The sequence below is a fragment of the Rhinolophus sinicus genome, linkage group LG07, assembly GCF_036562045.2.
Source record: "Rhinolophus sinicus isolate RSC01 linkage group LG07, ASM3656204v1, whole genome shotgun sequence".
NCBI lineage: Eukaryota > Metazoa > Chordata > Mammalia > Chiroptera > Rhinolophidae > Rhinolophus > Rhinolophus sinicus.
The window spans coordinates 16,230,399-16,252,732 of record NC_133757.1 but is presented as its reverse complement, the minus strand read 5'-3'; the positions used below and the strand labels follow the sequence as shown (position 1 = coordinate 16,252,732).

At 48.9% G+C, this 22,334-nt stretch overlaps 1 protein-coding gene across 5 annotated transcripts in view; it reads left to right on the top strand.

The window, feature by feature from the left end:
* The window catches only part of RBM20 (RNA binding motif protein 20), a 184,043-nt gene extending 162,130 nt beyond the window's left edge, over window positions 1–21,913 (top strand). For all 5 annotated transcript variants that reach the window (XM_019725113.2, XM_074339075.1, XM_074339073.1 and 2 more), the window contains exons 10-14: window positions 4,254–4,349; window positions 5,457–6,105; window positions 7,616–7,750; window positions 14,521–14,642; window positions 18,906–21,913. In XM_019725113.2, coding sequence (XP_019580672.2) covers window positions 4,254–4,349; window positions 5,457–6,105; window positions 7,616–7,750; window positions 14,521–14,642; window positions 18,906–19,016 — 1,113 coding nt within the window. In that variant the 3' untranslated portion in view covers window positions 19,017–21,913. The remainder of the gene's footprint in view (window positions 1–4,253; window positions 4,350–5,456; window positions 6,106–7,615; window positions 7,751–14,520; window positions 14,643–18,905) is intronic.
* The last annotated feature ends 421 nt before the right edge of the window (window positions 21,914–22,334 follow it).

Here is a 22,334-nt window from a genome sequence, read left to right as displayed (position 1 = left end):
ATTAGCGTATAACCTACACGCATCCTCCCATATACTTTAAATCATCTCTGGATTACTTACATTATTTATTTATTTATTTATTTATTTATTTATTTATTTATTTATTTAATGCCTAATATAATGTAAATGCTATGCAAATAGTTGTTATACTGTATACTTTAGGGAATAATGACAAGAAGGAAAGTCTTTATTCCTCACATGATCGGTACAGCGCAGCCATTATAGGCCTAACTATTAATACATAGTACACGTCAGCAATAACGTAACTTTCGTTTTCGACAATTTGTATCTGAGGATGGTAGAATCCGCAGATGTGGAACCTGCAGATGCAGAGGGCTGACTGTACATGCTTGGAGGTGTCCACGGTGCTGGGGACAGGTCAGTGACTCAAGTAAGGGCATGGAAGGGCAGAGAGCAAGGGCAGGGCTCAAGCCCGGAACCCTCTTGGATCTGCCTCCCCCTTTGCACTCTTCCCCACACTTCTGAGACTCTTCTTTGGTGACCTTTTCTCCTACTGTTTTACCTTAGGTTTACACAACCCTGACCCATTTAAGGTGACACACACTGTAGGTTACCTCCGGAGCCCCTCAGGCAAAAAGGATTCCCAGAAAACCCTGTGGGTTTCCCCACAATTCTGTCCCCCTTGTTGGTTCTGCCTCTGATAGCCCTACAGTGGGGTCAGGAGGGACTTGTTGGGGTCCCAACAGATTGTTTCTGTGGGTTTGAAGCCAGGCAGGCCACTACTGTTTGGTGGAATAACCGCAGAACAAAGAGTTGGCCTTACTCGTCTCAAGCTCTGTCGTGATCTCGAGAACAACCCAGATTCCCACAGGGCTGCCCAGGATGCAGCTAACGGGCAGGGACTGGACTTGGGGAGTGAAGGCGACATGGCTGAGCATGTGTCCTTGCCTTTCTTCTCATATGCCAGGCACCTCCCCGCACAGACCCGGCCTGGGAACCCTCACCCCCAGCGAGGTCCGCATGGGTCTCCTCTCACTTCTTTTGTCTCAACTCATTGTCACATTCTGCACAAGATTATCCTGGCCACTACATGAAACCACTAGGTCCCGCTTCTGCTCCTCTTCCGCCTTCCTTCTCTCGGGAGCACCTATCCTTCTAACCTACCCCCTAACGTCTATTTACTTTATTTAGTGTCTGCCCCCCACACACCCAAGTGTAACCTCTACGAGGGCAGGAGTTTGCTGCGCTTACTGCTGTGTCCCTAGGCCCTCAATTAGAGCAGATGGTCAACACGTACTTGTTGAAGGAATGAATGGCTGAACCCACACTCTGGAGGCAAAGGCCTGGCTTCTGAGAGCCTGGTCACACTCTCTTCTTCTCTTTCTCAGTTTCCTTGTTTGTGAAATGGGTGTGATCACAAGGCTGTTGTAGGGCTTTCCTGAGCTTGTGCACATTAGAAACCCTCTGGGATCTCTGGGGAAAGCGCTGGAGAAGCCGACGTGAGTGCTACTCAGTGTTTGTGTGGCCAGGTCCATACATGAGACCCAACCCCGACCACAAGACCACAGGAAGAAGGAAAGAAATCAAGTCATTGACTGGGAGAAGGTTGGAAAGAATCACTCCTCTACCTTATTGGAAGGGGGTTCAAGGGTTCCTGACCCTGAGAAGGGAAGCCAGGCAGGTAACACTGACCAGATTGTATAAGTGAAGCCAGGTGGGACCATGGAGGACCAAGGAGGAGGTGTCTGTCTGTGGAGGACAGCCAGCCGCTGCTCAGCTCCGTGCTGTGGCTGCCATCCAGGAACACAGGCCCTTGGCTGTCAGATCTCCTGTTTCTCACAGCAAGACCCAAGTCCAGATAGCTGTACGAAATCCCCCACTTTTTAGAAACTGTATAGAACAAAACATGTCTGTGAGCCAGATGGAGCCAAGGAGTCCCCAGAATGCAGTCTCCAGTAAAAACAATCCATAGGAGAGAGAAATCGTAAAACCATTTGTGCTCAGTGTGGAACCCAGACAGAGACCCAAGCACGCCGGGAATCAGGTGCAAACTCATTATTCACTCTACCCTCTCCTACCAGTCTCCATTCTGTCATTGACCACTGTCCATGGAGCATCTAGCACTGGGCCTCAGTTGTGAGTGAAGCTGAAATAATTCCTGATCTCATGGAGCTCATGGTCTGGAATAAAGACATACTTATCACATAACCTGTGAAGTGAGTAGGAGAGTGTGAGTGTTAAGTGCTAAGAAGGAGATGGCGGCATAGAATGCTGTCAGTGCCTGTAATGAATTAGAGGCTTCCCTGGGTTAAGATGTGACTATCGAGATTTGAAGGAGTGGTGAGTATTTACTGAGTGAAAAGGAAGGAGAGCAGACAGAGGAACAGCATGTGCAAAGGCCCAGTGGCAGGAGGCCCGATTTCCTGGAGCAGAGAAAGCCAGGGTTAGAATGGTGGGCAGTGAGGCTGATTGTCAACAGGGGCCACATCATGTAGGGCCTTGTAAGCAGGCTAAGGATTTTTGTTTATCCTAAGTGCAAGGGGAAGCAAATGAAATGTTTAAGCAAGAAGGTGCAGTGAGGGTATGATGGGTTTTGCATTTTGGAGTGATCATTCTTGATTGCTTTAGGGAGAATAGATGTGGGAGGAGGCTACAGAGCAGAAGGTGGTGGTTTAGCAGTGGCCCTGACCCTGTGCTTGCAACCATTGGGGCCTAGAATCTTGGTGCATGAGTTGGTGTGGACAGTGGAATGAGTTGGTCGCATTTGTCTGTTCCCATTAAGCTGCTGCTGTCACCTGAAGTCATCCCAGGGCCAGGGGTGCACTGAAAGGCACTGCTCTGTGTCCTCCGCATGGCGGGGGGCTTCTGTCCTAGCCAGGCTGTCCCTGTCTTTCACAGCTTGAACTGGAGAGGCTCTCCAGTTTACTGTGTTGACCTAGGCGGGTGACTGTGGGAACTGCTTGGGAAGGGTGAGGACTATTTATTTTGACAAGGGTAATTTATTCAGGGAGGTAAAAATAAAGTGGGCCCCTGTTGGTCGAAGCTATGGGTTCTGATGACTAAAAAGGCCTTTGCAGCTGCTTTGCACTTAGGTTAGCATGGAAGACTTGAGCAGGGATTTGGGTGGAATCTTCTGCTCCAAACACTGGGAAGCATAAGCACTTGAGGATTTGAACTATCTTCCCCTGTCCTGTAATAACTGGTTAAACCAGTCAGCCCTGAGCTCCTGCCCCAGCTGGCTCCTCTCAGCTCAAGAGGGGTGTGTCTGCTCATAAGAAATCAGAAATAGAGTCGTTTGGTTTGATCCTACCTTAGCCAAAAATGTCAAGAAGATGCAACTTGCCCCGAGGAACCCCAGGAATAGTCATTGATTTGGTGGCCAAAGTTTAATTCATGGGAGAATAACCTCCCAATAAACTGGGGGCTGGCAAACTTTTTCTACAAAGGACCAGATAGTAAATATTTTAGTCTATATAGGAGGCATAATTGAGGATATTATGTAGGTACTTATCTAATCATTTAAAATGTAACTGTTTAAAGGTGAAAAGCACTGTTATTAATAGTCCACAGACTGTACAAAAGAGGCACGGGGTCAGATTCGGCTTGAGGACTACATAGTTTTCTGATTCCTGTTTTAAAGGCTGGACAGAGACCCTAATTCTCAAACCAGACACTGGCTTTCAATTCTCCAGTTTCCCAGACATGGACACTGTCATGAGGAGGGCTTTAATGTGAGAGAGGGAGGAGGAGGAGGGAAGAAGGGAGGGGAAGGCTAGTTTGAGGTGTAGCTTTAGGACAGAGATGGGGCAGAAGAGAGGTGAGATGGTCACTGAGACAACCCCTTCATACCCGTAAGTGGCATGGATGTGGTTTTTTATGACCAAGACAGATCTGTTGTGGAGAGATCACCGTGATGGTTGTTAACCCCAGGGGCAGGTCACGCTTGGCCCCTTTCTCATCCTCACTGTCTACAGTGAGGCTGCAAAAACTACCAGTTTACCAGAGGTGTCTGCCCGCCTAAAGGCATCAGGCTAGTTGTTAAGACATTTCTGGGCCTCCATTTGTCTGTGTGACCTTGAGCAAGTTTCTTAACCTCTCTGAGCCTCAGTTTCCTCATTTGTCAAATGAGGATGGTAGTAGCACTTGCCTCCCAGGGGTTTTGTGAGGATAAAGGAAATATATATGCAACACACCTAGCTGTGCGCAGTATCATTCTTTTTCTTTTGGGGCTCCCTCCTTTCTGTGCCACCACTGACTGTCGATTTGGTTTGTTCTGTTCTTCCTTTGGTAAGGCTGGGAAAGAGGGCATGGAAGAAAGCCCGCCCTCAGCAGGCAGGCAGGAGAAAGAACATGAGTCCTCTGATCCAGAAAACACAAGGACAAAGAAGGTAAAGTTTGTCCCAGATGCCGGCAGTGTAGCCACGTCTGCACGACAGCCACTGGGGACCAAGTCCCAGGAGTCGCTGCCTTGCCCAGTGATGCCCACTGTGTGGGATGTGACTGAGACCCCACCGGAGGTTCCATGAATGAAGCCGTCTTCCCAAAGAGGAATGGCTCTCTGCACAGTCCTTAGGGAGAGATCTTGACCACATGCCTGGGCTTTGCCGTACTCTCCAGCAACTTGGCTGTGCTCATAAGAGAAAACATGTGCCCAAAAAAGACTCGGGCTTCAGAGCCAGGCTCCCAAAATAGGCAGGTCCCGTGGGAGGGGCTGGGACAGGAAGGGGGATTTGGGGTATTCAATTTGGGGCCGTGACCTAAGCAGGTCCAGACCCTGGGATTAATAAGACATCCCCTGTGCTTGTAAAGATTATTTTATGTTAATTGAAATGAAAAACCCAGTGCTGGGGCTGCCACGGCCAAAAGAAATGTCCTTGGAACGTGGCCAGCTTCGTGCCTTACCGGTCAGGAGAGGCAGAGAGATGGCTATCGCTGGCAGGGAAGCTGATCTCCTAAATCCGGCTGCTGGTTCTGTAGGCTCCTGGGGACACCAGGGGAAAGTTTCAGGAAGGGCCTACTATGAGCCGGGCTATGGAAGTTGCACCCTTGCGGTAGAGGGTGCTTGGGGGAATTTCATGGGGGACTTTGCCATAGGTACATTTAGTGATGCCCAACATGCAAGGAAATAGCTCCAGCAAGCTGATTGGTTTAGAGCTTATATGTTAATCATTTATTGGCTCATTCAAAAATGATTTATTGAGCACCTATTTTGTACTAGGGGTTGAAATTCTTTGTGCCACTTTAAACATGGTGGATTAAGTATTAAGGGCTTATTCCAAACCCTGTGCTGTTTTGAGCCTCATCCTAGGGGTGAATCAGTGATATGGGACTTGAGGGATTTATAGCTTCTGATTACCCAGTCAGTGTTCCCAGGTAAGAATGCTCAGGATCTTTTTAGTTTGAGGGGTCCTGGGGTTGAAGCTTGTGCCCTCTAGTTGAACACCGAGACCGGCTCCTCAGCCATTCTCTGACCTCCATTCTGCACTTTTATTCAGGATCAAGACTGGGAGAGTGGAAGTGAAGCAGAGGGGGAGAGCTGGTACCCCACGAACATGGAGGAACTGGTTACAGTGGACGAGGTGGGAGAGGAAGAAGATTTTATCATGGAACCAGACATCCCAGAGCTGGAAGAGATCGTGCCCATTGACCAGAAGGACAAAATCTGCCCAGAAATATGTCCCTGTGTGACAACTACTTTACACCTGGATTTAGCCAAGGAGCGAGTCAAGACCATAGGTAACGGGGCTACGGAAGTCAGCCCCAAGTCACCCAACGAAGTGCCTTCTGCTTCCACGAGCTGTCCCAGTGACATGGACGTGGAAATGCCTGGCCTAAATCTGGAGGCTGAGCAGAAGCCAGCTGAATTCGAGACAGGCCACTCACTGGAGGGTTCAGATTGCTACGAGAAGCAGGCAAAGGGAACAGAGAGCTCAGATGTTCGTCTGTCCCCCACACTCCAGCAAATGTCTTCCCCCAAGCCAGCAGAGGAGAGGGCCCGGCAGCCTAGTCCATTTCGCGATGACGGCAAGGCCAGGGGGACCCCCGAAGATGGGGCTTGTGAAGGCAGCCCCCCGGAGGAGAAAGCCAGCCCCCCTACTGAAACTGACCTCCAAAGCCAGGCTTGCCAAGGAGTGTCGACCCAGGGTAACTACCTGCCTTTTCTCCTGGGTGGTTGGGTTGATGGGACCACTGGTCACCTAGAGAAGTATGAGTGGGCATGCACAGGCTGGAACAGACATCGGTAAGGTTTCAACCAGCACTGCAGCTGGGGCAGAAAGCAAGCTTCTAAAAGCCTGGTTAAACTGTCAGAGCTGTTAGGCAAATGGTGCAAAGGAAATCAGATAGGAGGCCACATGTTTTCTGAGAAGCAAACTCAGATAGGACAGACTTCTCCGAATTTACGGGAGCCCAGATGGACTCTGACAACTAAAATTTGCAAAACTTTTGAGTTATCAGCCAGAGATCCCCGGGGGCAGCAAGCAGCCTCTGTGCCTGCAGGACAGAAGACCACCCAGGTCATTATTTCTGTGAGGCCTGCATGAGGGGGTGGGAGTGTGGGAGGCCGAGCAAGGAGTGAGCAGAGGGAAGAATGAGGGGCTCTCTAAGGGGTATGGCCTGTTCCCCCTCTTCCTGCCTCAGGCCCACTTTTCTCCAGAGTCTGACGGTAAAACAAGACTTATCCTGGCGTCTCCTCCACTTCAGTTGGAGGTGATGTTTTGTGTGTGCCCTGTGCTATGACATCATGAAAGACAGAGTTTAAAATAGGCTAAGCCCTATCTTCTCTGCCAAGTGGAAACTAAGCCCCATCAAGGACTCTGGGAGCAAGGAAGGGGAGTAGCCCTCCATGTTCTCCCAGTGAAAATAACTAGAGATTCGTTCCACAGAAAGCCTGCAGCATTCCAGAGGTTGGAGTACAAGGGGCAAGAGTCGGGGGGCAGACACTATAGAGGAACGGCTCCAAAATAAACCTTGTAAGACAGGGCTCTGTGGCTGGCAGGCACGAGCTGGTAGGTGAGCTGGAGGCTTGGGCTTTCCTCCATAGCCAGCTGACCTGAGGTGTTTTTCACCTTTGTGGTTCTGAGTCTCCATGGAAACACTGTCATGAGTTGCCTTCTTGTTGCTAGAGAAACGCTGAGGCCTGGGCTGTGTCTAGAGAAGCAAGACTAAAGGAGGAGTGAAACATTCACCTTGCTCTGCCTGAACCCCCTTTCCTTTGCAGCATAGGTCTCCGCATGCACTGGTGTTCATGCCTATTAGCTTACCCGGTGTCTGGAGTTCATATTTAATAACACTTCTCAATGGAGAATGGCATGGCCTTTTCTGCCAGCCTCAGCTCCTGTCCACATCAGCACAATTTTTGCCCTTTCGTAATTCCTCTGCCTGCAGACGTGGAGTGACACGGAGTTGGGGGCCGTGGGGGTGGATCATTCCAAAGCATCAGCAGCCCATCCCCCATAGACCCAGTGCAAAGATGTGCCAAGTTTTCTTGTGTGCGGCGTTCTTCTGGCAGTGGAAAAAAGCTCTTAATTATTAGCCTCTAATGAGCAGTCCTCACCCTGGCCCCACCTTATCACGCCAAGCAACCACAAGGAACAGAATTGCAGGGAGGCATGTTGTGTTTCATTCATTCTTTGCTTTGGCCCATGTTTTGCAGAAAGCTCCAGGTACCTGGAGATGAAATCTCTGGATATGAGGTCACCGGAATACACTGAAGTGGAGCTGAAACAGCCCCTTTCTTTGCCTTCCTGGGAACCAGAGGACGTGTTCAGTGAACTCAGCATTCCTCTAGGTAGGCGAACTACACCGTCCTTCCTGAGAATTCTGCTCCAGGAAATGACAGTTTCCTAGTAACGTCTAAGAGCTGGAGAGGGCTTCTTGTCACATTGTCTTGTTTTTCATGCCTGATGCAATAAAGTAGGTTTGCAAGGTGCTACTTTACAGTTTCTTGCCAGAGCTCTGAGAGACTAAAACAGCCCCTGGCAGGGAATGCTTTATTCCGGAGCACAGGGCCCTCATGCAGGCAGGGAAGCAGAGGCCCAATGGCCGCCACAAAGTCAAGAGCCAACCTCTTCCGCATGGTCCTCCCTGCCCTCCCTGCCCCAGCCCTTCCCAAAACAACACTATTTATTTCCTCTTTGAGCGATTAGCTTCTCTGAGGCAATGGTGCAGAATAGACTGCGTTGGGGGCAGACTCTATATACTTGGCAGAGGGAGCATTGAATGGAGAGGGACCTGGGCCCCCTCCTTCCTGTTCCGCTTACTGGGTGACTGTCTGTTCTCAGATAAGTCATAGCCCGGAATTTTTTTTTTTTCCCCCCAATCACTTCAGGTCCTTAATGAAGAGAGAGAGAGAGAGAGAGAGAGAGAGAGAGAGAGAGAGAAAGATACTTTTCTAGGAGGCCTTGGGAGTGGGAGGTACTGTCAGAACCCAGCCAGACGCAGCCAGGAGATCAGGGCCCTAGTCAGGGAAGCACCTGGCGGGGGAGTTGAGAGGTGGGGTAGGGGTGGCCCTGAGAGTGGTGATGGCTCAGGCCTCAGGCAAGGGAATGGTAGGGCCTCACCGAGAGCAGTGGGTGGGGGTTCCTGAGCCTTAGTTTTCTCACTTATCCTGTGAATTGGACCAGATCAGTGAGTTTTCAATGGTGCAGATGTTAGAAGGGCAGCAGGGAGGGAGTTTCATCATAAAATCTCCTCGGGCACATTTTGAAAGAGAAGAGTTAGCTAGAGGCTCAGGGTAGGGAGTGAAGGGACTTGGGGAAAGTTTTTTGGGAGCTTCTGACACTCCCAGCAACCCCGTGACTCCCACTGCAGCCTATATCCTCTTTGTGTCTTTGCATTGACCCTGAAAGGTGTGAAAGCAGTAAGACCTGCGCTCAGAGAGGGAGCTTGGGAAGATGTCACAAGGAAGGCGATAGCCTAGGTTCTGTGATAACCAGTGACCACACGTCTGCTCAGTCAGGGAGGGGCCAGTCAATATGGAGGCTCACTCCATCAGTTTCTCTTTTTCGTTTCATCTCCTTTAAACAATTTCTTACTGTCTCTGTCCTCCAAGTGTACCGTTTTCATAGAGTGAGATTGAAAAGCAAATGTCCTTTTTCTTCAAAGGGATAAATTTGCTGCATAGCCTCCAACATATACCAGGACAAAAACTGAAATCAAACAAACAAACAAAGAAGTACTGACCTTAGAATGGACTGAGATAAGTGCATGAAGGGCCCAGGTGTTTTAAGCCTGGAAGACAGTTGCACAGGCTGCCTTATCAGGGAATGCCAGATGGTTCTATCGCGCATTCTTTATGCCTTCATTCAGTCAACAGCACTTACTGGGTACGTGGCACTATGAGAGGTGCTCAAAGGGGACAAAGAAATGTAACACAAGTCTCTTGTCATCCAAGAACTTGGAATCTAATTGACACACACACACAAGCAAAAATTAAGAATAAATTCTGCTACCTTATAATTAGTGTCTTTTTCTTTTTCATTACAAAAAGTGTGGAAGATTATTGTGATTAATTTAAAAAATAAGAACCATATAAAGTAAACATTAAATGTCATACCTCTTCCCCTTGGCCTCTCCCCAACTCCAGAGGTAGCTACTGTCATATCCTCAAATAGTTTTTCTCCTACAGAAATAGGATCACACTATATACATAATGTCCTGTAATTTGCTTTTTTCACTTAACAGCAGGTTTTGGAGATCTTTTCATGTCAGTACATAGAGAATGCATTCTTTTTAACCACTGCAAATATTCCATCTTAAAAGATGTACCATAACTTATCAACCCATTCTACTGGTGAATATTTAAGATTTTTTTAATTGTTTTTTCCTGTTATTAAAATGCTATAATAACGAAGCCTTTATTTTTATCGCTTACAGTGCAAGCACCGCTCCTAGTTTTTTTTTTTATCTTTTAGTTTTTGTATGTATTATCTCATTTTAGCTCTCTGAAAACACCTAGAGGTAGGTAATATTATTTTTGTTTTACAGATAAGAAATCTGAGATGCAGGGTTGCAAAGCTAAAGATCAGCAAAGACTGGACTTAAGCCCCAGTGGTTTGACTCTAGAACCATGCTGCCTCTGTGCTCTGCTGCCTCCTAAACGTGCTGTTACCTTTGTTGGCCCATGTTTCTGTAGGACAGCATCCTGGCCTGGAGGTTGTGGAGTCATATGTGTTTGCATTTCACCTTTTCATAGTTGCTACTAAATTGCACTTCAAAAAGATTATAGTAGTTTTCACTGCTACATTGAGTGAGAGAGTTCTCTTTCTCGACATCCTTGCCAACACTGCATATTATTAGTTTTCAATCTTTACCAATCTGTTAGGAGGAAAATAGTGTTTCATTCTGTCTTTTTAAGCAGCTTTGTTGAGGTGTAACTGATGTACAATGATGTACACATACTGAAAGCGTGCAGTGTTACCAGTTTTGACACGCATATGTAGCTGTGACACCATTGCCACAATGAAGACAGTGGACATAGCATCATCCCCAAAATTCCTTGATATTCCTTTGTCATCCTTCCCTTTTTGTACCTCAATCCCCAGGTCACCACTGATCTGCTTTCTGTCACTAAACACTAGTTTGCAGTCTAGAATTTTCTAGAAAGGGAATCATACAGGATGACTGTTTTTGCCTGGCTTCTTTCACTCAGCATAATTATTTTGAGATTCATGCATACTGTTGGGTGTGTCTACAGTTGGTTTCTTTTTATCGTGGAGGAGTATTGCCTTGTGGATGGGACATACCACATTTTGTTTATTCATTTGTTGATGGGCATTTGGGCTGCTTCCTGTTTGGGGCCATCACAGATTGTAGTTTTATACTTGATTACAGCCTTCAGTTAGCTTTGAGACCCATTACCTCTTTGATCTCTGGGGGTGGGAAGGGGTGGATGGTACTATCATCCACATTTGACAGGTAGGGAACTAAAGCCCAGAGACTCACCTAAGATCACATAGCAAGTTCAGGTCAGAACTTGGGATGTCTAACCTGAGGCCCCCCCGCCTTCCTGTTTCTCCAGGCTGAGCAGGACAGTGTAGGAAAGGCAGATTTGTACAGTGGTTCAGAGCACAGACTGGAACCCGACTCCCTCGGTTCCAACCCCAGCTGGCTGGGGACAAAGACAGCTTAGCTAACCTCTCTGCTGGCTTTTTTCATGTATAAATCAGGCACAGTGATAGAAGCCTACCAGGTACAGGGTTATTTGGAGGATTAAAGGAATACTTGGAAGGTTTTAGAGTCTTCCGGTAGGAGGTACTTAGAAAGGGTTGTCTATTATTATTTGCTTATGAAGTTGTTTTTGAGACCTGCTACGTCCCCTCACTGGGGCTGCATAACCCTTCACCCTCCAGGATCAGTCACTACTGTAGAGAGACTTCCAGGAAGATGAGTGACAACTTTCTGGCTTTGTCCCTGTGGAGAGCAGGGAGGCGGAATGAGAGTGCCAAGGACCGCATACCATCAGGAGGAAAGGGAGAGGTAAAGTCCCGTTGCTCAGGGACTGCGGTGGGCATGGGAGGGGGGCACTGCCCGTGTGTTCCAGGCCAGCTCTGGGTGACTCCAGCCAGCATGAGCCTGCCAAGGCCTGTTTTTAACCAGAACCAAAGGGCATTGCCTATAAAATGCAAGCTCCCCCTCCACCCATCCCCGACTTTGCTAGGATGACGGAGTTATAATTGCCTGTGCCAAGAGCTATTATTAGAAGGCAAATGCAGCTTTAATTATTATACTTAATAGAGGCTGAAAAATGGGAGGAGCAGGTGGCTCCAGAACTATCGGAGCTGTGGCAGGTTTTCTTGATGCTGCTGCTTCACTTGAACCTCACATTCCAGAGGCGTCCTGAGGCGGTGTTGGCACTGTGGTGCCTGGGGCAACTCCCAGGTACCCAGGGGACTTACCAGTCACTTGGGGATCCTCCCTGGTCAGACTTCTCCTCCCCCAGTTCTGCCTTTTGACTGCCCAGTACGTCTGACCAGCTGCTGGGTGGGGGCAGGGAAGAGAGTTGCTGCCAGACTGGGGGGTACAGGTTCTCCAGGCGGCCTTGGTGACGGGGTGGAGGGCGTGAAGGCCGATGCGTAGGCAGGTGGCCTCTTGGAGAAATGTTTAACACGTGTCTGGAAAACTCATATTTTCTGAGCACCGGGTAAAATGATAGGTGCTTCCCCATAGCAACATGTGTGGTATTATTACTCCCATTTTACAGATCAGGAAACTAATCTCAGAGAGGTTGAGTAATGTATCTGAGGTCACACAGTGTAAGTAAAAGAGCTAGGTCTATGTGACTCTGAATTCCATTTCCCCTCCACTATACAGTGGCTTCCAAGCCCTTTTTCTTTTTCTTTTTTGGCAGTGGAAGCCTTTGTTCAAGTGAAATCTCACCCAGAACACCACAGATGGTAGCCATGTGCTTTGGTTGAAAGGGGGGGAGCTGCCAGTGCAGGCCCTGCTTTATTCACTCTCTGTGTGGTGGTTTCTGAGGCTGTTGCACCCTTTCTGGGGGCCCTAGCACAGGCTGGAAGGCCAGTTGGGAAACTAGGTTTCTGGAGACCTCAGCCAGGGTCTGCAGTGAAAACCCCAAGGATTCTTTCCTGGTACCACCAACGTGTCCAGTCTTGCAGGGTCTGGCTGGGACAGGGCAGAGGGGCCGGCTCTGCTCACAGGCTTGCGTTCACTCCCTGTGGCCTCCGCTGCTGCTTCACCTTTGCCAGTTGCCTTGATCTTGCCTTGCGTGGGCCTCTGCTCCTGGTAGAGCAGCAGCAAGGGGAGGGCTATGTTGTAGGAACAGAGGACGAAGGCAGGCCTTGCTTAAAGCTCCTTGGGCAGCCACAGGCAGGAGCCAGGGCCCGTTTGTGAGGTGGGGGTTGAACTGGCCGCCCACAAGCCAAGCTGGGGCCGTTTCTCCATCCTTTGCAGTGAGGGGGGAGGAGGAGCGAGGCGGAAGGGCACTCGGCCTCCCTTTGGACAGCCGGGCCTGAGTGAGATTGCTGAGGGCACAGCAGTGCTACGTGGCAGTCAGAGAGAACTAGCTGAGAAGGCTCCCCAGGCCCTAAACCACAGAGAAGCAATTTGTCAAGGCGGGCTGTGGGCAGGCCTCCCAGGCTCACCCCTCCCTCCAGGCCTGCCCCTCTACACTGATAAGTGGCTTTTCTGAAATGTTAAAAAAAAAAAAAAAAAAGTTGTAATTACAAGTCTAAGCTGCTTCTCTATGACAGGGTCTCCTCTGCACTCAGCTCTGTCTCATGGGAGGTGGGAGGAGGAAAGTGAAAGAAGCCCCAGACTTGTGGTCATACACAGCCTTCGTGGAGACCTGGCCTGTCTCCCTGTCTGGAAGAAGCTGCTGTTCCCCTGGAACTGTTCCCCTGGTGTGCTGCTCCCAGCCCCCTCTCTCCCCTCCACTCAGTGTGGCCAGCTCTGCAACCCCCCAGCAGAGCAGTGGGAGCCAACCAGATGGCAGCAGCACAGCCATTGCTGAAGTATGTCAGCCCACGCAGTGTGGGGCCCGACCTGAAAGCGGGATCTGAAAGCCATCAGCCCCTCTTCTTTTGCTCCATGATGGGTCCTGTTTTCCACAGTCCTCACGCTCTGCTCTTTTGCTGGTGCTTTCTAATCAGGTGCCTGAGGAAACTGAGGCACAGGAGGGATTCAGCTAATTCTCCCCAGGTTACGTAGGTTCTTAACATCTGCTCTCTCAGATCTGGGCTCTTTCCACTTTGCTGACTGTGTCTTCACGAGGAGAACTGTGACCCCCAGAATACCTTTGGGAGGCTGGAATAGCCACCATCCTTTCAAAGATGAATTTTCCGGGCTGTGACACTGTCACTTCTTTGGCTCTTAGGTCACTGTTTCCTTTCCTTAGATTCAAAAGGCCTCCCAGAATCCTGAGACTTACATTTAATAAATGACAAATAAAATACTATTACTTGATGGTTCAGATGTGAAGACTGGGGAATATTTATGATAATACGTGAAAAAGGGAGGGAGGAGACAGATTATACTTAGGGTATAATTAAAACTGCCCCCTCTTCCTGCAAAGAAAAAGCTCTACATAAAGACAGTGTGGAAGAAAATGTTTTGATTGGAATGACTCTGGGTGATTTTTCCTCACTTTCGCTTATTTTTAAAAAGTTTCTTTAATGAACAGAATTCTAAATTAAGCAAACAAAAATGAAAGCACTCTTCCAGAGTCCTGGCCACAACTTCCGTAGAGAGGGGTACAGTGTGGAGAAACGAAATCCAACAAGTGAAACGTATGAAACCTCCTTTCCCCGGAAACAGGCTTGTAATCAGAGAGCAGTTCCCAGAGACAGTTACAGAGCATGTACTTCTCAGCACTCCATCCCTTACCTTCACAACCACCTGTGAAGGAAGTAGGTGCTATTCTCTACGTGCCTGTTTTGCATATGAGGAAACTGAGGCTTGGAGAAGCTAGGTAACCAGCCAAAGCCACAGCCAGTGAGGCCTGGAGCTCATTGCTCCCATTTCCGCCCGACGGCTGCAGGACCCCAGGGCCTCCCATCGCGTCCCTAATTGACAACTTGTCCATCTCCCATCCTTCTGCAGGGGTGGAGTTCGTGGTGCCCAGGACTGGGTTTTACTGCAAATTGTGTGGACTGTTCTACACGAGCGAGGAGATGGCGAAGATAAGCCATTGTCGCAGCGCTGTCCATTACAGGAACTTACAGGTAATATCAGCCTTCCTCACCTAGCACTGGGGGCCTCTCTGGTCTCTGTTTCTGAGTTTTTCTTTCCTTCCACCACATGGAGAACCCTTACTCTTCGCCCCGACCTGACTCCACCAGGCTTTTCCACGTGGTGGCTGCCTCCCATGTGCTCTCAGAGCGCGTCTCCACTTTGGTACTTAGAACGTTTTATTGGGTTGGGTTTTTTGTATCTGCCTTTCTCTCTAGACTGAGTAACTCGAGTTTGTGGCCCATGGTTGGGGCTGACTGTTTTCAAAAGACCTGGATGTGCCAGATGCAGATATCTCTCTGTTTCTGTTCCTCTGTGCAGTATCCTTGTTTGCTAGAATAAAGGTCACTATTATGCTCTATTGAAATGTTTATCCATACTGCAACTGTATTTTTTTTTTAATTGGGGAACAGTGTGTTCTTGTAGGATGTCAAGTTGTTTTTCAATCTAGTTGTGGGAGAGCGCAGCTCAGCTCCAAGTCAAGTCGTTGTTTTCAACCTAGTTGTGGAGGGTGCACCTCACATGGTGGGATTCGAACCGGCGACTTTGGTATTATGAGCACCTCACTAACCACTGAGCAAACTGGCTGTCTACCAGTGGTTCAGCTCCAAGCTCAAGCCGTTGCTTCTCACTGGTCCATGTGGGAATCGGACCGGTGACCTTGGTGTTGTGAGTACCGTGCTCCAACCACTGAGCCAACCAGCCGCCGCCCTCCAGTGGCTCAGCTCCAAGCTCAAGCTCAAGCCATTGTTTTCTGCGTTGTGGAGAACACAGTTCACTGGCCCATGTAGAAATCGAAGCTTGCACTCTCACCAAAAACGGAGCCATCCGGCTGCCTCCTGCAACTGTTTGTCACAGGCATACTATGTAGCACACACTGTTCTAGGCACTGGGGATACAACAACAAAAACCAAAAAATACAGGCAAAGCCCCTGCCCTCATGGAGCTTCCATTCTAGTGTAGGAAATAAGCAATACATAAATAAAGTTTTAAAGTCTATTAACAGGTGACATAAAAATACTCTATATACCATATTTCGTTCAATCTAAGGTGGCATCAGTGTAAGACACTATGTTTCAATACCAACAGGAAAAAAAGAATGTTGCAAATTACACTGTGAGGCTCCATCAACTGTAAAATGCATCTTGATTTCAGAGATGTTAATGTGTGAAAAAAAAAGACATCTTAAAAGCAATAAAATATAGTAATATGTCCTATAACATACAGATAATGAATATAGGGCATATTAGAATGTGGTTTTCATAATGAACTGGGATAGGTTGGGATTTAGTAAATTAATGAAAGCTCGGTATATGAGATGCCCAGGGTAAGTGTTTTAAGACACCTCCTGTTTGTACTGCAAGGAATCAGAGTAGTTTTTTGACACATGAGGCTTCAACTCAGAAAGACCCCCAGGTTGGCAGCGTACCCTAATTCCACAGCTAAATTGTCAAAGAGTGGCTATTCTTGTGGTTTTTAACATGAGAGGTAGACCAGAATCCCCTGGACAGTGTTTCACAAGTAGGTATCCTCAGTCAGATATTCAGTGGAATTTGGGATACTTAAATGGAAAGTACTTAATTTGAGAAAGTCCCCCAAATGATTTGAAGTTTCTTAACCTCCTAGTTAAGGGCCAATTCTCTTGTTTTACAGTTGAAAAGCTGTGTGATTTGTCCAAGGCCATGCAGATAGTGAGTTACCAGGCTGGAAACAGAGCACCTGATTCTTAATCACTTTCCTCTTTTTACTCTACTCAGCTGGTCATGCCAACTGAGGCCCATAATGTCATGGCCTGGGTCACCATCTGCAGGGACTGTCACTGGCTATGCCCAAACTCAGGTCATTTAAGCCTCTTGATTTCCCTCCAGAGAGCAGCTGCTCTGTGACTGATGAGGCCATGGGTCTGGGGCCCAGGTCCCAGCCTGTCCTGGGGGAGGGCGGGCAGTGAAGGCCTGACTTGGCCAGACTAAGGGTTCAGACTGGGCTCCACACAACCAGCTGAGGGCAGCCATCTACCCTGAAGACATCAGCACCCCCACCCCAACAAAATGAAAACTGGGGAACGGCACGGATGGACAGGGTCTTAGTGATCATCTGGTCCTGATTTTCCTAAACCTCGGTCCTCATGCAAGCTGGCATTTTTTATAAATGCCATTTCCTGGACCCACCTTCTACCTGCGTATTCATTCTCTCTAGGTCTGGCCTGAGAATCTGAATTTAAAAAATCCTTCCAGCAAGTTCTGATACTTCAATGTGAGAACCTCTGAATTCATCCAGAATTATTGGTTAGATTATACAGACCCCAAGGAGACCATACAACTCAAGGTCATCCAGGAAGTTAGGAAGAGTGCCAGGGTCTCTAATTTTAAATCCCGTGTGTTTTTCCAGAGCAGTGGACTGCACTGTGTTCTGGGCCTCAGGACCAGACCTCCAGGCAGACTCACCTCTCTCAGCAGGCCAGAGCCATTCCTGTGTCCCCAGGCATGTCTGGTTCAGACAGTGGCTAAGTCCTTACACCTGTCAACTGCAGTTCAGGTTTCCTTGTGCACCTGCCAGGGAGCTGGGAGCCTCCACCGCAGGCTTCCCAGATAGGGTTTCTGTCAGTGGCCTTGACAGAACATCTCTGTCCACACAGCCTTGCCCACCCCACTCTAACCCAAGTTACATTTGTAAAAAATGGAGAATTCAGATCCGAGCAGCAGATGCTGGCAGACACTGAAGTCAAGCAACTTGTAAACCTGGCCCCACCAGGAGGCTTTGAGGCAGGGGTTGGGATTGCTCTTCGAGGCAGGGAGCAGGTGGAAGCAGCCTCTCCCATGCTCTCTGTGCAGCCCCTGCTGTGCCCCACCGCTGGGCATGGCCCAGAGGAAACCCACCCAGAGCGATCTGGAACAAGGGGTGGAGTCAGTGCCATATGGGAAACCAGGCACCTGCATGGCACCAGGTCCGGACAGGAACGTGCCTGTAGCAATACACTCATCCACTCGCCTTCCTGAGCACACCTTTCCCTCCCCTGGGCTGAGGCAAAGGGGAAACCCAGCCCTCCCTCTGTAACCTGGCCCACAGGGATCCATGGTCTGCCCCTCTCCCCGTCAGGCTCACCCACCTCCCAAAGCCAACCCCAGCCACTTCTAGAGAGAGCAGGCAGGGCCAGTCATCTTACATACATCATCTCGTGTGACCGTCAAAATCACCCTGGGAGAAAGGAGAGGAGACCGTTTCTCCCATTTAACAGATTAGGGTCCAGCCTGGGAGGAGATAAGTGAGTTCCCTGAAATTAGATGGCTGGTGCCACTCATGATAAAGGGCAGCATTACGGAGTGTTTGTTTTGTGCCAGTGCCGTGATAAGTGCTTTATGGTACCTCTCTTAGATGTCATAGCAACCTTATGCGGTAGTTCCGTTATCACCCACACCATGCAGGTGTCAGAGATACTGGGTGACCTGCCTGTGGAGAGCTGGGATTTGAACCCAGGTCAACTGACAGTAGCACCCACACACTGACCTAACCCTGCTGACTCCTAATCCAGTGCTGTTTGCACTGCCCCTGGCGGCCCAGCAACCAGAGGCCCCAGGCGTTTTCTAGCTCTGTTTCACTGCATTGAATGCAGAATCCCAGAAGTGGCCTGACGTTTGGCTGGGGGCCCGTCCTAGCAGTGAATGTCCTGGCAGGTGAGGCAGCCCCAACTGTGGAACAGACATCCATAGAAGGACCTCCAAGACCTCCACCTGCCAGCCTGCCTGACAGGAAACAGGTTGTTAGGAGTCTCAAATGTCAGGCTGCAGTTCTGGCTTTCACAATCTCTGTAGGACAGACAGCATTTCTCTCCTCCCACCCTTCCAGCTTCCCTCTCCTCCCTCTTCCTTTACACGTGGATGGACCTCCTGGATACTGGAGCTCTTTTTGGAAAACAAGTAGCGTTGTTATGAGGATTCAATGAGTTTAGATAAGAAAAACAACAGCGCTTGCACAGGATAAGGCCTTGGAAGTGTTTGCTATTGTTGGGAGCTGTACTTTCTAGGCTTGCTACAGGAGACATGCGTTACTTGTAAACTACCATAAAGGGGGAGGAAGTGCATTGCTTATTGTGGGTCCTATAGCCCCAGAAGGATCTGAGGAGGCAGGTGAGGGGGTGTCACCCATTAGGCAAGATGATTGGGGCGGGGGGCAAAGCACACAGCACTTCCTCTCCTCTCCTCTCCCTTCAGGTCACCACTGACCCTCTCCCTTCCTCTGTCACTTTCTTCCCACCACAGAAATACCTGTCCCAGCTGGCTGAGGAGGGCCTAAAGGAAACAGAGGGGCCAGGCAGCCCGAGGACTGAGGACAGCGGAATTGTGCCCCACTTTGAAAAGAAGAAGCTCTGACACCCCTGGTGGAAACGGTGAAGGAGGGCCTAGGAGGTGGGGCCTTCCTGATCTCCAGGACGGGAACTAAAGACAGAGAGGAAGAAAAACAAGGCAGGCCTGTTGCCTGCATCTGTTCTCAAAGATTCATGAAAACGCCTCTGAAATGTCTCCCAGAGCTGCTCCCAGACCCTGCTGTGTCTAGCCCATTGAGCGTGGCCCACTCAACACTCAATCGCTGTGACTCTTGTTTCCCTCAGACAATCTTTTAATTTGCTTCTCTCTCTTCTCCCCCCGCCCCCCTTTCTGTGCCAAGGGTCATTTCCTCTTCATAAAATCCAACTTCTCAGGGATTTTCACAGTGTTCACATTTTTGATGGGATCGGACAGATCAGGCCAGGCTGAGTCATCCAAGGAAAAGATTTCACGGAAACTCCTGGCTCAAGAACCACTTCAGTGACCCTGGGGCAGTTTCTCTGCCTGGCATCCTGTGCGGGAGGGGAGTGAGTGGGACCCTGCAGTGGAGGAGAGGGGGCACCCTAGACAATCAGTCGGCACAAACTGGGAGTTCCTCCAGCTGGCCCACCTTTCTGAAAAGCCCTTGATTTTATTAATAACTCTTTTACCCTTTCAGTTATTCTAGACGTCTACCAGGTTCATGCCTTAAAGTAAAATTAAGTGAATTTTACAGAGAAGGAAAAGAGCCCTTCATTTTGGAAGCTCCGATCAGTTCCCACCAAACTTATTTCCCTCCACGTGGTTTCAGGAGATGCCAGGGATTGTTCTATTCTGTGCAATGAATGTGGTGTAGAGTCACTCTAATGAAAACGAAAACAGACGCATCCTCTTCCTTTAGGTAAAACAGCAGTTGGTAAGGGCATAGGTCGAATGTTTGCCTCCCTGCCATGGGTCGCATTGGCTCAGGTGACACCAAAACAAGGCAGTGGCATCTGTCCTTGACTCACCCTTGGTGCCTGCACACTGGGCTCCAGCAGCCTTACTGTGGGATGGTTTTAAATGGTGTCTCGGTGAGGGAAGAAGCTGAGGAAAGAGCAGGCTGCAGGGCTGGAGAGCATTTGAGGAGTGCCTGGGGTTTGTAGGTGGGCCCTTTCCGATGTGGCAGAAGGTCAAGGGCAGCTCAGAGTTGACCCCATGTGCAGACTTTGATGTCAAATGTTGTGCAGAACAGAGCCCTTCGCTTCCATCGGGCCATCTGATAACTAGAGAGCAGAGCCTTCAGGTCCCGGATGAGTGGTGGGGTCTCCAGTTTGATGTAACATTGGGAAGGTTTGGGACAAAGGTGCTTGGGGAAATGAGGCTCGGCCGCAGCCCCAAGAGAGGACGTCAAGAAGGTCAGAGGGGAGCCTGGTGCCGTTCTCACAGCTGAGATACTTGCCTGGAGGAGGCGCTCCGGCTCAGCCCCTAGAAGACAGTTCTGTTGTTTCTATTCCTGCTGCCACAGGTAGACCAGGAAGGGATTGTCTTATTTATTTTGCATTTTTCTTTTATGGTAGAAAAGAGTATACTGTACATTCTGCCCTCTAACAGCAGAAGAGGAGAGAGATTAGTGAGTTCAACACTGACATTTTATCAATGTGGAAACTGAGACACAAAAAGGAAAGAGATGTAGAATGTAATGAAACGATCCTATGTGAACCTTGGGGCAAATGGTCACCGGCAAGGAGACACTTGTTGAGAGCCTGTGACAGAGAAGAGTTAAGGCACCAGAGGAAACAGACCGGCTTGGACAGTTTAATGAGAAGAGGCTGTAGGAACAGGAAACCTGAACTTGGCACCGGGCCACCTGGGGCCCTCAGAAAGGTTGGTGTTTCAGAGTAGGGTATGAAGATGGTGGCTCAGCCCAGACCTGGTTCCCTGGCTGCCTCCACAGGTTTTTACCTGGCATTCTGGAAACCAGTCTCTTCCGTGTCTAGGAAAACCTTTGGCCCTGTGTGTCTGTCTTCCCACCAGAGTGAAGTTCCCGCCAGAGGGCTGGATCTCTGGCCTTCTTGCCAAACCTTGCTGGGGAAAGTCTACCACCTCCGTCAGAGGCTGGAACTGTGCATTTTCAAAGAGTCTAGCAGTCTTTTCTCCCAGCAAAGTGGAAGCTGACCCCACCAGCTCTTCCCCTCAGTGGCGTTTCTATGGAAACCTGGATGGCTGTGGAAACAGCCTCATTCCTGAGTAATGTAAAGGCTCCCTTGCTGATAGGAAAGCTGGTCAGAGTCACTGGGAGGGAGAGAGGAGAGGCGTGCTCTGTATTCAGTCAGAACCTTCGGTTTCAAAATCGTCTAAGAATCTATATTTGTGTGTATATATATATTTATTTTTATTTATTTTTATACAGTTCCATTGGCATGGTCCTTTACCCATTCTATAATTTGCTCTTTTTATTCCTACGTGTGTCATACACACTGCAGTATTAAAGGCAACCAGAAAATATTGATTTATTTTTTAAAGCTTTTCTTCAGTGTTTGTCAACCATTTCAAAGTGTCTCCCCAAAAAGGTTGTTCGAGAGCCGCTGCTACCTTGAGCAACAGATTCCTTTGTACCCTGGGTTAATATAACAAAAGGCCTATGTAATTTTCATTGTAAACACCTGTAATACAAGTATATCCAGACAATACTCCCAAGGAATTCGGTACATTTAATGTTAGTGAGCAGCAGCCATTACGATCAGGGTTTCCCTTTCTTGGATAGTCCGAGCCTGTGATCTGTTAGATTATACTTGAACTGGACCAGAGTTTGTTTTTTGAGCTTACGAGAAAAAGAAAAACACTAGTTAATTTACACTTGAACCTGTAAAGTATTGGAATTTGTTGAGTATCCCATAAATCGTCACCACTTTTCCTGAGCGTAAGTGTTTTTACAGAAGGAAAAAAAAAAAGATTTTTAATAAAGAGAATGTGAAAGCTTGTGAGTGAGTAGCCATCTGTCATGCTGGGAGGGACCCCTTGGAGTTTGGCGGGGGGGTGGGGAAGCTCACGGAACACAGAGGCTGGGATTTGGTCCCTCTCTGAATCTAGGATGTTTCAAAAGAGTTGAAAAGAGAGGACACAACAGCTTCCACTTGGGGCTCTGGGCAAATTGGAGATTCTCAGGGTGAGCCTCAGGAAGGGCTGAGTCTGGGAAAGGGGGGAGCTGCTGTCCCTTTTGGCGGATTAGATAGAAAAATCTCTCGACCTCTTATAAGCCCCTAGCCCTGCTCCCCAGTGCGCACCAGTCTTCTAGGGGTTGAGCTTATTGTCCTGCACCAGTCAGGCCATTTCTGGTGGTTCTATACCCTGTGGGGTAGTGGGGGCTTCATCTGGGCACTTGTTAGCCCTGTGACTTCCTAA